The sequence below is a fragment of the Lepidochelys kempii genome, chromosome 4 (assembly GCF_965140285.1).
Source record: "Lepidochelys kempii isolate rLepKem1 chromosome 4, rLepKem1.hap1, whole genome shotgun sequence".
Classification (NCBI taxonomy): Eukaryota; Metazoa; Chordata; order Testudines; family Cheloniidae; genus Lepidochelys; species Lepidochelys kempii.
Genome location: NC_136383.1, coordinates 40,218,417 through 40,236,060, shown reverse-complemented (window position 1 = coordinate 40,236,060; position 17,644 = coordinate 40,218,417). Strand labels below are relative to the sequence as shown.

General features: G+C 43.6%; 1 protein-coding gene across 1 annotated transcript in view; it reads right to left on the bottom strand.

Annotated features, from left to right (window-relative positions):
• The window catches only part of FGF2 (fibroblast growth factor 2), a 62,476-nt gene extending 45,072 nt beyond the window's left edge, over window positions 1-17,404 (bottom strand). The window contains exon 1 of the mRNA XM_073341071.2: window positions 17,125-17,404. Coding sequence (XP_073197172.1) covers window positions 17,125-17,302 — 178 coding nt within the window. The 5' untranslated portion in view covers window positions 17,303-17,404. The remainder of the gene's footprint in view (window positions 1-17,124) is intronic.
• Window positions 17,405-17,644: the final 240 nt, after the last annotated feature.

Sequence of the window (17,644 nt, the reverse complement as noted above, 5' to 3'; positions counted from 1 at the left end):
GACTTGGACAGAACATGAACCAGAGCCCAGAAGATGAAAGGCTTCATAAGCCATCAGTTTACTAAACCACCCCTGCACTTTTCTGGGAGTATCTACGTTTCTCACAGGTGTTTAAAGTTGAGTGCACCATACTGTCAAACTCCCAGAATGTGGAGTAAAATTAACAATGCACTGTTTTTCCTTCAGATTTGTAGTAAAACTCTGAAATACAGCCCCACCTTGAGTCCTGAGCTGAATCATGAAAGTAGCAGAATACATTCTGGGACTCATCTGGTCTAGGCAGCTGTTGGAGAACAAGTCAGCAAGGGGTTCATATCAGACTGTAAACATTACATATGGATCAGGATATTGTAATGTGTCTGATAGACTAATGTTTCCCTATTTCCCAAAGGCATGACACTAAGGGACTATTCTAATGTATTATGGCATCCCAGAACTGGTAACTGACTAGGAGATCACATACACTGGGGACACAAGCGGTGCTGGGACTCAGTCCCAGCAAGATCAACTGAGCCAAGCAAACACTGAGAAACGTGACTCAGGTAGGTGTTGTGATGGGATCCCTGGGGTGCAGCCGATGACAGTGGGACTGCTATACCCACTTAATTCTCTCCAGCCTAGGCGGTCTTACAATGCTTTGCTAGTGACAAGCAACAAGCCCCTCCAGGAGCTGTGATCACTCAGCACAACAGCGTGTGGAGCCCCACACCCAGCTAGATTGCATGAATGCTCCCAGAGCCACTCATGAATCACAAAGAGAAAGGCACCAGCCAAATTACCCCAGCACAGTACCTCAGGAATATACAGTCTTGCACTGCTCAAGACAAGCCGTGCAGATTTATTAATTGGTTCACCACTTCATCAATGGAAAGTGGATATACACCAGCCTTTGCAAACCTGAGCAGATTACCAGTGAGTTTGCCTGAAGTGTTTGGTAAAGATAAACAGTTAAATTTATTGACTACAAAAGGTAGATTTTAAAATGATTATAAAAGTGATAGGCAAAAAGTCAGAGTTAGTTACCAAAATAAAATGAAAGAATACAGCCTAAACTCTCAACCCTATTAGGCTGGGCAACGTCTAGATTAAGCAGGTTTTTTTTTCACTCCACTGGATATTATACAGTCCTTAATATATAAATTTGCCCCTTAAACCTGGGCCAGTCTCCTCTGTTGGAGTCTTCAGTCTTCTTTGAGCATAGGTGGGGGAAGGAGAAAGGCCAAGCATGAGTCCCTTGTGTTCTGTTCTATACCCTCAGTCCCATGTGCTTGGAGAACACAAGTCCAGGCATGTCTGGTGGTCCTTGCTGAGTTCCCAGGCAAGGTTGAGCAATTTCCCTGGTGTGGCCTCATGCAGGCGAGTCATTGAATTGTAGCTCCTTTGCTGGATAGCAGCTGTTGATGGTTGTTTGACACCCCACCCAGGCATTGGTTACTTTCCTTGCTGTTGTCTCTGGGGAACTAATATCTAGCTGATTTCCCAACTTACAGCATGTTTTAGTGACAACCATATAATGCACTCTCATAACTTCACATGCACTAAAGATATACATATTTAGATAGAACAGTGACTTTCAGCCAATCATAACCTTTTCCCTGATACCTCACGTAGCATGCTTTATATGCAATATCAAAGTTACATACAGATGAGCAATATGGGGGTTACAAGATATACCACAAGGTATAGTATATCACAGGTGTAATTTACTAGGACTGCCTCAGTAATTTAGGCCATTTTGCTTGCTCCTGAAATGTTCCTCTGCCCACCATCCCCTTCTCAAAATAGCAGCTGTGCATGGGGAGAAAAATTCTGTTTCAAATTAGCAGCTTTAGTTTAAGAGCATGAAATGGCAGTACGAGGCAACAGTCCAAAATAGGAAAAACAGAAATGTTACTTGCTTCAAACCAGAAAAATTCAGTATCATGGTAACAAACAAAGCACTTGCAGTGACTTTAAAACTACAGTTACTTGCATTGCATCGGAAGAAGAAGGGAGCAACAGAGTGAGGTACAGTCACAGAACTAACCAACCAGTAGGCACAGGGACCCTCTGCTATTCTTAACTTGAACAATTTTGCAGTCTTCTGGCACAATTTCACAGAAATTTTTTCAGCCATTCGTATTTAATCTTTGGGATATTTCTAGACAATATTTGTTTCTCCTGCCATAAGAGAACACCTCCCCATTCCACTATTTAAAAAGGATTTCTTGGGTGATTATCACTTTGAAGATCCAAGCAGCATACAACCCCAGCCAACTGCCAGCCCCCTCAAGCACATCCATTCTCTGGCCTTCCAAGACCCTCATGGTCAATATATCCTCAAGGATCATGATAATCGGTAATAAGTTTAGCAATCTTTGCAACACTATCACTAAAGATATGCAAACCCATCCCTCCCAAACTTCCCCATGTCTACAAGCGCACACACCCACACACACACACCCCGAGCTGTGTTCTGTTAAAGGCTCATGAAGTAATGGGGATTAAAAGACTGCTCATGTGTCTACACCAGTGGTTCTCAACCACAATGGGTTACCTGGGCTGCAGGTAACCAATCAAAACTTATCCAGAGCGCACAGCCTGGAGTCCATGAAACTCAGGACTCGTGGGAGCAGGGGGTGCACAAAGAAATCATACATTTCTTTAAAATGAAAAAATAAAAAAAAAAGGACCCAAATGCTGGAGCACCTAATTGATCAGGGCAATCAAAGGCCGGCACTCAATACTCAGCCTGGAGAACAATTCCTTCTGGCCAGTGCTGTACAACCTCCATGGGACTCCAATCCTCCCAGCAACAGTACCCTTTGCATTCAACCCCACAGAACAAGAACGAACTGCTGTGAATACATCTACTGCCCAGTGTGATGCAGCTATAGGACACCTTACACTTCAGTCACACCACATTTTTTGAAGTTCTACTCTGCAAAAACCCAGATATAATTGTGTCTTCTAGTACAGAGCTGACAATTTCCCAAAGCTATAGTCCCTGCCCCCCAAAAAAACTAATTACTATCTGTGCAGTAACCAGTGTGACACACTGTCCGGCTACGGTCTGCTCTCAAAGCTTCCCTCAACTGCACAGCACCTGTAGTGGCATTAGCAACTGGCCTGTAACAAGGCATCTCAAAGTCACCAGATAGCCTATCCACCTTACCCTGGGCCTCACAGATGTTATGCAATACACAACATGCAGCAAAAACATTAAAAATATTTCCTCACTGAGATCCAACCTAATCATGAGACATTTCCATCTGGCTTTCAGTCTTCCAAAGGCATGCTCCACCAGTTTAGGTCTTAGGCGCCGACTTCAACGGTTCCTGGGGAGTGCTCGACCTCAACCCTGCCCCTGCACCTTCCCCATTCCACCCCTTCCCCAAAGTCCCCGCCCCCTTCCCACCACCATTCCGCCCCCTTCCCCAAGTCCCCACCCCACCTCTTCTCCACCTCCACCCCTGAGCATGCCGCATCCCTGCTCCTCCCTCCTGGAAAGTCGTTTGGCAGCGGGAAGTGCTTGGGAGGTAGGTGGAGAAGCGGGGATGCAGTGCGCTCAGGGTGGCGGGGGGGAGAGGAAGGAGATGAGGTGGGGTGGAGGTGAGGGGAGCTTGCCCGCTGGTGGGTGCAGAGCACTCACTAATTTTTCCCCTGTGGGTGTTCCAGCCCTGGAGCACCCACGGAATTGGCGCCTATGGTTCAGATGATAGTTAAATCTGTCCTTGCTTCTGTCCAGGTGTTTTGGTGTAAGTCTACATGAGCCAATGAAACAAAAAATCACTCCATCATAATTAGGAAAGCCCACTGAATCCCTCTATTTCCTGGGTATTGCCCAATGTGACCATCCTGTAGAGCGGACACAATTAAATCACTTTGCACATTTGCACCCCAATAGATTTTCCAACCCCAAACTGGCTACCCACTGAGCAGTAGCAATTTGGCGTTGCAAATTTCAAGACAGACTGCCATCCATTTCCCCACTGTCAGAGCAGCTCTCATCTGTGTCTTGCATTGCAGGGCTGAGGTGAGTTTGGCGTGACCACTCCAGGAATGTGGGCTTCTGCATCCGAAAGTTCTAAAACCACTGCTGGTTGTCCCAGGTTTGCATTACAATCCAATCCCACCCACTCCATGTTCACCATTTGGTCCCAAAGACTGCTGCTGTACCCTGTATAGTTGGTTAGCAGGTACCTGCAAGTCTTTCAACTGCTCAGTCATCCTCAGTTCTGCAAATACAATGGTCAAGTCAGCTTGGTAGATTGATATCTCACCAATATCTCTGGTGGCAAGATAGCAGCTGTGATCCAGGGAGCACCTTAATGCCAACTGTCAGAGCGCATCCTGTGCAATAAGTCTGATCAGGCCTGACAACACTCATTGCCCCATCTCACAGATTATGACAACCAGTATCTGAAAGGTGTCATGTAAAGGTGTCATATGCAAACTGGTAACATGCAGATCATTAATACTATTGTGTGCTGTATGTACAGCCAGTGTATAAAGAGTTCTAGATGCTTGCTGGAAAAACATTCCTCAGACATGTTTAGCAGACAGTGCTTAAGTACAGCCTATCCGAGACAAAGGAATGTTTCACAGACTGGACATGTATCCACTATAAATTAAGCAAGGTGTGACCTAAGACAGAAAAAGTACACTTACATGCACTGTAAACAAAGCCATCAGGCAAGCAAGTTAGGGAAGATGACCATTTAATCTCGAACGAGGATGCAGACTGCACCCCTTTGAAGCCTTCCTAACTCTTAAACAGGGTCAATTGACTGAGAAAAATATAAACACAGGCAAAAAGCCATTTTGGCATCCTTTACCTGAGGCAACAAAGAAACCAAGCGCTTCAGGCTCTGTGTTGACCCTGGAAGGACTGTGGTGAGAAATGTTTCAGTGGCAGCCGTTAATCTGTATCAGCAAAAAGAACGAGGAGTACTTGTGGCACCTTAGAGTCTAACAAATTTATTTGAGCATAAGTTTTCATGGGTAAAGCCCACTTCATCTGATGCATGGAGTGGAAAATACAGTAGGAAGGTGGGGACGGGTGTCTGTCTGTCTACTGCATTTTCCACTCCATGCATCTGATGAAGTGGGCTTTAGTCCACAAAAGCTTATGCTCAAATAAATGTGTTAGTCTCTAAGGTGCCACAAGTACTCCTCGTTCTTTGTGGTGAGAAAGCTACTTTGAACAAGGGACTCTAAAGTTTAAGTTAAATTTTAGTCTGAGAAGCGTATTTTTTACTTTTGTTTCTAGCCATTTATATCCCTATTCTTTCTACCTAATATCACTTAAACTTAGGCTCTGTTAATGCACTTGTTTCACTTTTACAAATCCATTTCAGCGCTGTATATAAAACTAAATAGTAAAAGTCTCAAATAACCTAGCAGGATGGTGAACATGGTTTCTTTGGAGGCAGAAATCTTGGTAAGTTCTGTAACAACCAGCAAGAGGAACTGGACACTGCAGGGGAGATGGCTTTGGGGTGACTCGAGACTGGAAGGGCTGTTGGATCACCCTGCAAGAGTAACCAGGCTGAGTGAAGCCAGGGGAAAACTTTATGCTGAAAGCATGCTACTGATGGGCAGGGCTTTGAGCCAAAACACCACAGAAGCACCCAGCGCAGGCAGTGACAACTGCTCTGGGTGAGTATCCATAGTGTCACAGTGGCAAAAAGGAATAGATTATGAGATAGAATAGAAAGATGTGGAAATTTAACCCCAAACTTCCATAGTTCCCGGAGAGGAGTGAAAGTATGCCACAAAAACATGGCAGCAGCACCACAATGTTCTGCAAAAATTTCCCACAAGGTAGCATGCCAGGCGGTGGCACGGGACACTGGGATGTTCAGTGGTGTCCTTTAGCAATACAGCCTGATGCTGCAAGGACACATTGCACCAGCAAAGGGAGCCAAATGTGAACGCACAGCTGAAAGAACTACGTAAACTGCAGAACACCTACAGAATTTCTGCCAGTAAAAAACTTTCTAGTGTAGATGTGCCCCAAGACCGATACCTATGGAATGGAGCACAGCAGCATTTTTAATAGTAAGCAAAAGCACTGCACAACCGTTTAGGAGTGGAAGATAAGGGCACCATGTGTACCTGAAACTGCACAGAAAGCTTAGTTCATCAGAATGTAATTATTCACTTTGGATTGTGACCAGGAAAATAGGGTTGATAATTGCTCTTACAACAAAAAGTGCCATGAGATATTTCATAACCAGCACATCTAACAGTTCTCCTTATTTTGTTAGATCTACTGCAAACATAAGACTAGGTCAATGCCTAGAAGTACTAGAGTAATACACCACCAATTCACTCTATTACCATTGCAAAGTTAATACAGGGAGTATAGTTCTTCCCAGTACTCTTAATATCTTCCTCCATTATAGCAGTCAGGTGCTTCCCCTCTAGACCAAAAAGTCAAGAAAGCTGCCATCTTTAAGAGTGACATACTTACATAGAAACAGTCATCTAGAAAGACATGTTCAGGAACAGTTTATGTAGCAGAACTCACACCCAACCTTGGGGACACCATATCAATATGGCAGTAACTCATTTAAATGGTTTATCATCTTAAGTGTACACAGATATTCAGGTAGAAATTTGACTTTATCCTGAAAATTTAAAAAAAACTGCACAAAGAAGATGAATTCTGAATGGCATCAGAACTCTGGACACATCTTTTTGATTGTATTATTGAGAAATCAGCTGGACACAAGAGATAGTACAGTACATTTCTAGGTGTTTATAACATGACCCAGGTAATGTTACAAGGCACACAGCTGAGCGTTTAAGAAGCAAGGAAGTACTTTGAAATACATAGCCTTGAATACACACTGGCTAATGAAATAGAAAGTTACTAGTTGTGAATGTTTGAACAGTCAGGTGTGATGTCCTCTATATCCCAGTTAAATCCCAGTTTAACTTCAGGGTAAATTTGCCCTGGATATGCAATAGTCTTGGAATTCACAGAGATATGTAGCCTCTACATCACAATAAATTAGGCATTCTTAATAGTTCCCTTACTTGAAAGAAGAAGGAAGAAGTGAGCTGTAGCTCACGAAAGCTTATGCTCTAATAAATTGGTTAGTCTCTAAGGTGCCACAAGTCCTCCTTTTCTTTTTGCGAATACAGACTAACACGGCTGTTACTCTGTTACTTGAAACAGTAATTCCACTAAATTATACATAAGGAATGGAACATAGTCTTATTGTCTAGAAAATGGACACTTCTATATCATCACTAGCAAAAAACACCAATTGTGTCTAGCATTATAAATCAGTTTCATAATATGAACACTCATCTCAAAAATGATTTTGAAACACCTTGGAATGTGTCATTCGTAAACTTTAAATATATTCCTTGGAAACATTACTTAATATAATCAAAATACAAATTTCAGTTTTTTTGTTGAATTAAGATCATTTTATCACAACAAAGTTTGATAAAAATGTAATAGTTTATAACTTTACATTTCAGTGCAGTGAGGTCTTTAAAGCTTTTGAGAAAGTGATCAAGATGAATCAATTCAACTAAACATCTCCAGCCAAATTCATCCCGGGGGTGACTTTATAACAAATCACAAAAGAATTACACCTGAGATAAATCTGGCCCCTTGCTTGGAACTGGTATCAGCACTGAAGCAGATTATTTCCGTGCATTGTGTCCTGCCACCCAAATAACTGTTTCATATAGAAACAGTTCTGGACGCAGATGGTGAGCTACTTGAACAAGTTAGGCAATATAGGAATTATTCCAGTTTAGATTTTTCCCCCCTATTCTCAATTTCTAGACCTAAATAGAAGTAAAATCTCCTTAGTTTTCAAGTTGACAGTACAGAATTTAAATAAGTACAAAAAGAGGCAGTTATTACTTTAAAAAAGTTTTATAGAATATTCTGAAAAAGGAAATTAAAGCTGAAACTGAAAGAATATTGTGCAGAATTTGAGCCTGATCCTTCAAGGTCATAACACCTCCTGCAGTGAAAACTGACGACACACCTCAAAGAATTTGATCATAAGAATTGAGAGCATGAATCAGAGCTCAGGATTGCAAGAATACTAAAAAATAAGTGTTTATAAAATGGATACCTTAAGGTAAGATGTATAAAATGTTGACATCTAAATTAAATTATTAGCCCTCTACTTGTTAGAGCTGATCATGCAGAGAATCCGGCCTTTTTCAAATTATTACGGTGTAAAACACCAGTCACCTTGATATTGGGGGGCATGTTTCAGGGTATAAGTTTGATCATGAGAAATAAGTCATATTTTATACAGCTTTTGAATGAGGGGACTGATAATTCTGCTAGTGTGTTACATCTTTTGCTATTCAGCATTTATCCAAAATGCAAGCTGACACTTAATAGCTTTCCGTAGCAATTGATGTAACAATTCCAGTATACTGATCCAATATATGGTGAAGTCAATGGAAATACTCCCACTGATTTCAAGGGTTAGACCCTGTCTATTCCGTCAATACTAATAATACTCAACAAATAATCACAGCTCACTTTCCATAAACTGCTTTTTATTGGAAAACATTTCTAACCCCAGAATGAACTCACAGGTTTGCACAGAGTATTATGAGTATTTGTAGGTCAAAAAACATTAGCAACTTGGTCTAATTTTTCTTAGTGGAAAGTACAGGAACAAACATTTCTATTCTTAAAAAGGTAATAAGAGAGACAATGTCTTTTAGTAGAACATTTAGAGCAGAGGTGGGTAAACTACAGCCCGGGCAGATGGCTCTCCAGACATTTTCATCTGGCCCTAAGCTCCCACAAGGAAGTCGGGTCTGGGGCTTTCCCTGCTCTGGGGCTCCAGCCAGGGAGCGGGGCCAGGGTCTTGCTCCACTCCTCACGGAAGCAGAGGCACATCCCTCCTCCAGCTCCTATGCTTAGGGGCAGCCAGGGGGCTCCGCACACTGCCCCCACCCCAAGCGCCACCCCCGCAGCTCCCATTGGCCAGGAACCGCAGCCAGTGGGAGCTGCAGGGTTGGCACCTGCGGACAGGGCAGTGCGCAGACACCCCTGGTCACACCTCCATGTAGGAGCTGAAGGGGGAACATGCCGCTGTTTCTGGGAGCTGCTTGAGGTAAGCGCCACCCAAAGCCTGCCACCCTGACTCCCTCCTGTTCCCCAAACCCCTGCCCCAGCCCTGATCCCCCTCCCGCCCTCTGAACCCCTTGGTCTCAGCCCAAAGCAGCCCTCTTGCACCCCAACCCCTCATCCCTAGCCCCACCCTAGAGCCCACACCCCAAGCTGGAGCCCTTCGGCACCCCAACTCCCAATTTCATGAGCTTTCATGGCCCACCATAAAATTTCCATACCCAGTTGCCGCCCTCAGGGGTTTGCCCACCCCTGATTTAGAGCCTGATTCTGACCTTGCACTGGTTTTACACTAACATAGCTCCAGAATATTGCCCATAAATTTAATCCCTTATTTTTGGGTCATAAAATTGGTTTTGGCAGGAGTAAGCATTTGGAGCTTTTGGCCCACAAGCTATTTAAATGATCATCTCTATGAATTCACAAAGTACTTTAAATAAACAGCTGCCAAGATTAATAGTTAAAGCACAGGTACAGTATTTACTCTGTATAACAGAAATAAATAGTGACTACCTATATCATACGTTTGATCTCAAAGCACTTTTCAAACATTAACGCATAAATCACACACCAGGGAGCTGGGAGAAGTGTTGGCTTATCTTACTCAAAAAGCAAAGTTTCCCCAAGAGTCCCCACAGTATCCAAGAAAATGCTAGGGTAACTCACTGACCACATCCAGAGTGTGGTCCCCTACCTTAGAGGCCACATCTAGTAGGCAGGCAAGTATGCTGCAGTAGATAGTAGCTCTGCTTGGAGGATTAGCAAAGCATGTTCCATGGCATATGTTCTCTCATTCTTTGTCTGTTCCAATGGGACTTGTGCTGGGCAGCTGGATTCCGGTAAAGGAGAATTCATCAGGCGGCACCTCTACTCCAATGCCATACCAGCAAGTATAGATGATGTTACACAGTAAGTCTTAAAACACAATATATATTTTCTTCCCTTTGCTGTGCTACCTTTGAGAAAATTGCATCCCAGAGCTGGGAAGAATTTTTAGGTGGACTATGACAAAAAAATCAGGGGGTATCCATGTTAGTCTGTATCCACAAAAACAATGAGTCCAGTGGCACCTTAAAGACTAACAGATTTATTTGAGCATAAGCTTTCATGGGTAAAAACCCCACTTCTTCAGATGCATGGAGTGAAAATTACAGATGCAGACAAATATATTGACACATTAAGAGAAGGGAGTTACCTCACAAGTGGAGAACCAGTGTTGACAGGGCCAATTCGATCAGGGTGGATATAGTGTAACAATATTCCACATGAGGATGGACTACAAGCGGTCAAGAACAGTATCCCTGATGAGGTCACAGCACACCTGAGCTCTGCTACTTTGTCCTCACCCACAACCATTTCAGATTTGGGGACAACTTATACCTTTAAGTCAGTGGCACTGCTATGGGTACCTGCATGGCCCCACAGTATAACAACACTTCCTCAGCTCTCGTCCCCTAGCGCCCCTCCTCTACTTGCGCTACATTGATGACATCATCATATGGACCCACGGGAAGGAGGCCCTTGAAGAATTCCACCTGGATTTCAACAACTTTCTGGATCCCACTATGATCAACCTCAGCCTGGACCAGTCCACACAAGAGATCCACTTCCTGGACACTACAGTGCAACTAAGTGATGGTCACATAACCACCACCCTTTACCGGAAACCTATTGACAGCTATACTTACCTCCATGCCTCCAGCTTCCATCCAGGACACACCACACGATCCATTGTCTACAGCCAACGCTTAAGATACAACCAAATTTGCTCCAATCCCTCCGACAGACACAAACACCCACAAGATCTTTATCAAGCATTCTTAAAACTACAATACCCACCTGGGGAAGTGAGGAAACAGACTGACAGAGAGAGACAGGTACCCAGAAATCACCTACTACAGGACAGACCCAACAAGGAAAATAACAGAACACCACTGGCCATCATGTACATCCCCAAGCTAAAACCTCTCCAGAACATCATCAGTGACCTACAACCTATCCTGGAAAACGATCCCTCACTCTCACAGACCTTGGGAGGCAGGCCAGTCCTCACTTACAGACAGCCCCCCAACCTGAAGCAAATACTCACCAGCAACTACACACCACACAACAGAAACACTAACGCAGGAACCAATCCCTGTAGCAAACCTTGTTGCCTACTCTGTCCCCATATCTACTCTAGCGACACCATCAGAGGACCCAACCACATCAGCCACACAATCAGCGGGTCATTCACCTGCACATCTACTAATGTGTTATATGCCATCATGTGCCACCAATGCCCCCCTGCCATGTACATTAGCCAAACCGGACAGTCCCTACGTAAGAGAATAAATGGACACAAATTGGACATCAGTAATGGTAACATACAAAAGCCAGTAGCAGAACACTTCAATCTTTCTGGACATTCAATAACAGATTTGAAAGTAGCCATCCTTGAACAAAAAAACTTCAGAAACAGACTTCAAAGAGAAACAGCAGAACTAAAATTCATTTGCAAATTTAACACCATTAATTTGGGCTTGAATAGGGACTGGGAGTGGCTGGCTCATTACAAAAGCAACTTTGCCTCTCCTGGAATTGACACCTCCTCATCTATTACTGTAAATGGACAAAAACACACACTGTGGGAATGGCTGGGATTAACAACTGAAACAGTTTAAAAAAAAAAAAAACTTAAAAAGTAACTTAATGGGTGGGTCTTCAGAGTGAATAATTTTTTGAGGGAATAACTTGTGTGATGTGAAAAGAGTGATGTGACTGGATGTCTAGGGCCAGATTTTCTGGAGTGTTCAGAACCCACAATTGGGACTAATTTTTTGTTGTTGTTTTGTTTTTTGGAAAAAACACTCAGCTCTCATCTAGGTACCTAATTTAAGTGGTCAGATTTTCAAAAGTGCTCAGCACCCAACAAATCCCAATGAGAACAGGAGCTTCTGGGTGCAGAAAGCTTTTGAGGGAAAAAAAAATCTAACCATTAAATTAAGTGCCCAAATGAGAGATGCTGGCTACTGAAGCCTTAAAGTCTGGCTCAGGATCAGTAAGGGTTTCAGTTCATTTTCATATCACATTTGATTATACTAGGCTCAGCTTAAGGGATCATATTTCTACCTTCCCCTTTATTTAATCAGGACACTACAAAAGGTTGTGAACATTTTAATTATTTTCAAATATTTCTTGCTTTATGTAATTTAGAATAATGATAAGCTATTACCAGCAGGACAGTGGGGTGGGAGGAGGTATTGTTTCATGATTTCTGTGTGTATATAAAGTCTGCTGCAGTTTCCACGGTAAACATCTGATGAAGTGAGCTGTAGCTCACGAAAGCTCATGCTCAAATAAATTGGTTAGTCTCTAAGGTGCCACAAGTACTCCTTTTCTTTTTGCGAATACAGACTAACACAGCTGTTCCTCTGAAACCTGATAAAATATAATGGTTTTAAAATGTTATGATCCCAAATTGTTACTTAATACATTAAAATATACAAATAAATAAAGGACTGTATATCGGCTCTTAAGTCTTCAGAGGAAAGCAACAGGAGTTCATGAACAAAGTAGGCTGGAACACCTTTCGCCCTGATCAGTGAGGGACAAAGCTGTCTCAGAAGTTCCTAGACAGTCTCTAGGAGATCAAGGAGAAAGATTACTAGAAATGTAGTCCTTCCAGGATGCCATACTGTACTCCTGGCCTGAGGCAAAGCAGGATGGAAGTTAAGGAATTATATCAATTCTAGCTATTTCCAAGTGAGAGAAAGACCAAGAAGGAAACAAGCTGTGCTACTGGATGTCTCCTGGAAGCTATGGACAAGTGAACCACTTTGTTTGCTCAGTAGTCATTTCAATACAGACGTCTGAGGATTTTCTAAAACACTTTCTAAGCTGACTGGATACTTTGTGCTGCCTTGTTCAGCCAGAAGAACTCGCACAGCTTGCAAAGAACTTCTTGTAAAAGATAAACTCCACAAGTGTGACTTGTCTTGTGTTTGGTTTGCCACATACATTTCAGAACGAACAAGACACCAGGGTGTGTCAGAAGACATACTGCCATTTCTTCATTGAAGTCATTTTACAATGCATATGAGATATGGCAATATCTACCATGATACATGTAGTGTCCTATTTTATAGCTATGTGAATCTCAGTCATCTAGCATACAGGATTTTTACTTGCTATTTCTTGTTTCTGTTAAATATACATTTAAGAGTTCATGTAAGCACACGACAAATGCAAAAAACAATCCAGTCTCACACAGGGAACAGAATATATAATTGGACACATGCTCCTTAGTACTAAAGGAGTATCAAGGAAAAAGTCATACACAACTAAATAAGACACTGTTTTACAGAATTATATTTTGGACACAGCTCCAACCAGATACAGGTCTTCACACCCTCTAAAATCAGAACTTCCTTTGAAAGCAGAAATGAACCAGGGTTCATCCAGTACAACTTTAGGCAATTAAATCTTGAAAAGAACAGTTACCAAAAGAATCTCTCCTAAATCTTCCTTGAATCAATGTCCTTGAACATTTAGGTCAATTTCTCTGCTGGAATAATTCCATCCATTTCCCCTGACTGCATTTCTCATAGAAACTGATGTTTAAGAAAGGGAAAGTTAGGCTTCATAAGGTAAAACTGCATCACTTAATTTAGATATACTTTTCTTTATAACATTTTCAGTCTTATGCCTCTTAGGAAGGTGTCCAAGACTTGTCTTTTATTTATTGCTTGTTGTTTCAGTATGATGCTCCAGGCATACCAAAAACAACCTTTTCTTAGGCCCCTCAAGTTATTAGCAGTAGCAGAAATGTGGGAGTGGGGAGAGGGCAGGAAAGGGGAAAGACCTTAAAGGAAACATACCTGTAAGCCCTTCCTCGAGATGGTCTGGAATAGAAGAGTAGCCTACTCACTGGTGCCACAGCCTACCACAGAGGAGGTTGGTAAAGGGAGTAGAGGCAAAGAGTACTGGGATTAGGAAAAAGGCAGTAGGATGGAGTCAGGAGAAGGGAGATTGGAGAACTAAAAGGTGAGAGTGTGAGAAAAGTGCAAAGCAGTAGAGAGGAGGAGGGAACGAAAGAGAGAGATGCAAAGAAAAATGGCAGCAGAGGAATAGGAGTGCAATCAGGTGAAACTGAAAATGCAGAGAGGTTGCACAACCAGGAAAGAGAGAGAGAGAGAGCATGCGCGTTTGCCTCACAGACCCATACTTCAGTCATAAATTTGAATTTATTAGCTTTCAAAGCTACTCTCCCAGCTACTTCATGAGGTGACAAGATGGGCATTATGAATGAATGAGATTTTTCGTATAAGAATGCCTACTTTTCCCAATATTTCCATTTGATCCCAAACAGATGCCTGGAGCGGGGTATGTACATTATATTTAAAAAGGTAGACCGCATGGACATCATTAGGGTTACTATTATGATGTAAAACTTACATTTCCTTATGAAAACTGAAATCTTAGAAAAAGCAAATTGTTCTAGTAACCTGAGTATTTAAATGGGACTTTTCAGTCACATTTTAGAAAAGAATTAAGCAGCTAGGTCCATATTTAGACACCAAAACAAATGTCCCAATTTCTAATACAGGGCATCCAGAGCGGTCAGTGACCAACATGTCTGGAAAAAAAAAATCAGGCCACATACCTATATATTACTTTAGGCATTAAGGTTTATGGTATTTGTAACATGGAGTATAATTTAATATTTTACACTACTCCACACACATTTGCATTATATTTTCCTTTTTTCAAGGAGCATCTGAGAAATCTACAAGAAAAAAAGTGAATGTACAGGCACATCACACAGTAACACAGCTATAGGCTGTCCCCAACCCACTCCCAATACACCCAGATCATGTGTCAGGCTCCTGCAGTGTTTCTCCAGGATTTTAGAAGAAGCTATTGGCAAATATCTTCCAGAATTTAGAAACCAAAATTGGAAGAAAATATTAAAGGGTTTCCAGGTGTATTGTGTGGATATGAACACTTGAAGTGTAAGCCTTTGAGGTCTACAAATTCTCATTGGAAAAGATGTAGCACACTAGCCATTTTCCCCTCTCTCCACCCTACTCTCCTTTTTCTCTTTGTATGTCTTCTCTTTCTGTTTCTGTCTTCCTCCTCCTCTTCTGTCTCCCTTCTATGCCACTTGCATTTCAGGATCAGGCCAGCAGCCGATGAAAAATAGGGCCATAATCCTAGTCAATTTCGTGCCACAATTACCTCTTTGTGAAAAGAGCCTGTTTGAGTACAATCTTATTTTCTCTGCAGCTGGTGCCAATTGTCTCATAGCAGTTCCTTGTCTAGTCAAGGTTCATAAAGTGCATAGTACAAATCTAGTAGTATACTAATCAGGAAGCATGGTAGAGGGCTGTTATCCTCTATGGCAAGAGACTAAGACTGCATAGTAATTCTGGCAAAGAGTCCTGTGGCACCTTATAGACTAACGGACGTACTGGAGCATAAACTTAATACATCTGTTAGTTTATAAAGGTGCCACAGAATTCTTTGCCGCTTTTACAAATCCAGACTAATATGGCTATCCCTCTGATACATAGTAATTCTGCCATGCATAACCGATTTGAAGGAAATCATTCACCAGCAGCTCTTCAGTTGTGGGACAGGTTAAGATATTGTCACTGGATTGGCAAGTACTATTCACAGACTTTTCAATACTTTAAAAAGTCTTGTGGCTTTTGTTCTCTAAGCAAAAGGCGACAGTAGTAATAAGATCCACCCACAAAATTCCATGTTGGACAACAGGCCTCCTGCAGCGCAAGGTGTCTGATTAATCCTCAGTTAGCAAGAACAGGCAAACTATTCTATGTACTGTGATCCCCTTTCAAAACAAAGGAAGTGAATGGTCATTCCCACCCCAGGACCCTCTTCCTGCCCTGAGAGAGAGGGCACTGGGAGAGGTATTACCACTTCCACAAGAATACTGTCTGGGATATAGGCCAAGTTTTGTAATATTCAAAGTATTTTACACTTGTTTTTACTGTCCTTTGATCCAAGCTGATTATACATGAAAATGAAAACTTTTACAAACATGCCCCACACTTTTCTTTCTTGTTTAAGATGTGAGCTTGCTTTAACAGAAACGTAACTCTACACTGTCCATTAATAAAGCTGACTGATCAGTACAGATAATAAATACTTTAAGTATCTCATGTTACTAGCTTTAAAACTTAACACTTGAAGTAGGCAAGTGTTATTCTATCCATTTCAGAGACAGGGGAAAGACAGGCAGAAAACTTGTATATGCAAGAACATCTTACTGTGCTTGAATAGGATTGGGAGCATTCAAATTAGACAAAATACGGACTACAGTTTGCAGCTGGTGTAGCCCAGGATGAGATACCCTATCAGCTAGCCACGGTTAAACCCCCACATTCCTGAATTAAGCTAGTCTACACTTAGACTGCAAAGTCATGGTCATGACAGTATCAGGGGGTGGCTGTGTTAGTCTGTATCCACAAAAACAACAAGGAGTCCGGTGATGCCACCGGACTCCTTGTTGGTCCTGACAGTGTCATTAACTCAAATGTTCCCAATCCTGTTCAAACACAGTAAGCTTCTCTAATGTGAAGAAGCCCAGAGGTTAAGCGATTTACCCAAGGTCACACAGCAGTTCTGTGACCAAAGTAGGAGTGAACTCAGGTCTTCATAGTCATGCCCTCAGATCCAGAGGACAGGAAGGTAACAGGAATAGGTTTGAGACCTAGAGTAAAATCTTGCCCCCGCTGAAATAGGAGTTTGCCATTGTTGTCAATGAAGCCAGGATTTTACCGTCAGCGAGGAGTTTGGGCTACGCAGGTTTGAGGAGGGGAGTGTGGGTGAGGGTATCACCGGAGTGGGCGCAGTGGGTACGTGCCATGAACGGTGTATAGGTGGGAGGGGGCAGCCGGTAGCCCTTGGAGTAGCCAGGCTGTGCCCCTGGGAGCTGGCAGGGCAGGGGGTGCAGAGGGCGAGGTGGGAGGCAGGGATGGGGAGCGGGTGGGGGAGAGGCTGGTACTCACTGTGCGGGTCGCTCTTCTCCCGGACTCCGTCCACTCTGCCGTCCGGGTTGATCCGCAGGAAGAAGCCCCCGTTTTTGCAGTACAGCCGCTTGGGGTCCTTGAAGTGCCCCGGGGGGAAGGTGCCGCTGCCCCCGTCGTCGGGCAGCGCGGGCAGGGTGGTGATGCTGCCCGCAGCCATCCGCCCCGCTGCGGGGCCCCGAGCCGGGGAGCCCCCCTGGTGCCCGGCCCCCCGGCCGCCCAGCCTCACCTCCTGCCGGCTTCGCCCTCTGCCGCGGCCGCCCAGCCTCACCTCCTGCCGGCTTCGCCCTCTGCCGCGGCCGCCCACCCTAGCCCCGGCCGCCCGGGGCCCGGCCCCTCCTCTCCGGCGGGGCAGCGCAGTGCCCGGCCCCCCGGCCCCTCACCGCCTCCGCGCGGGAAGCGGCTCCCGGCTGCCAAGTGAGGCTGGTGGAGCTGCGCAACGCCCGGGCTCCGGGAGCCCGTCACCCTACCCGGCCCCGAGCAGCCAGCGCACAGCGCAGCC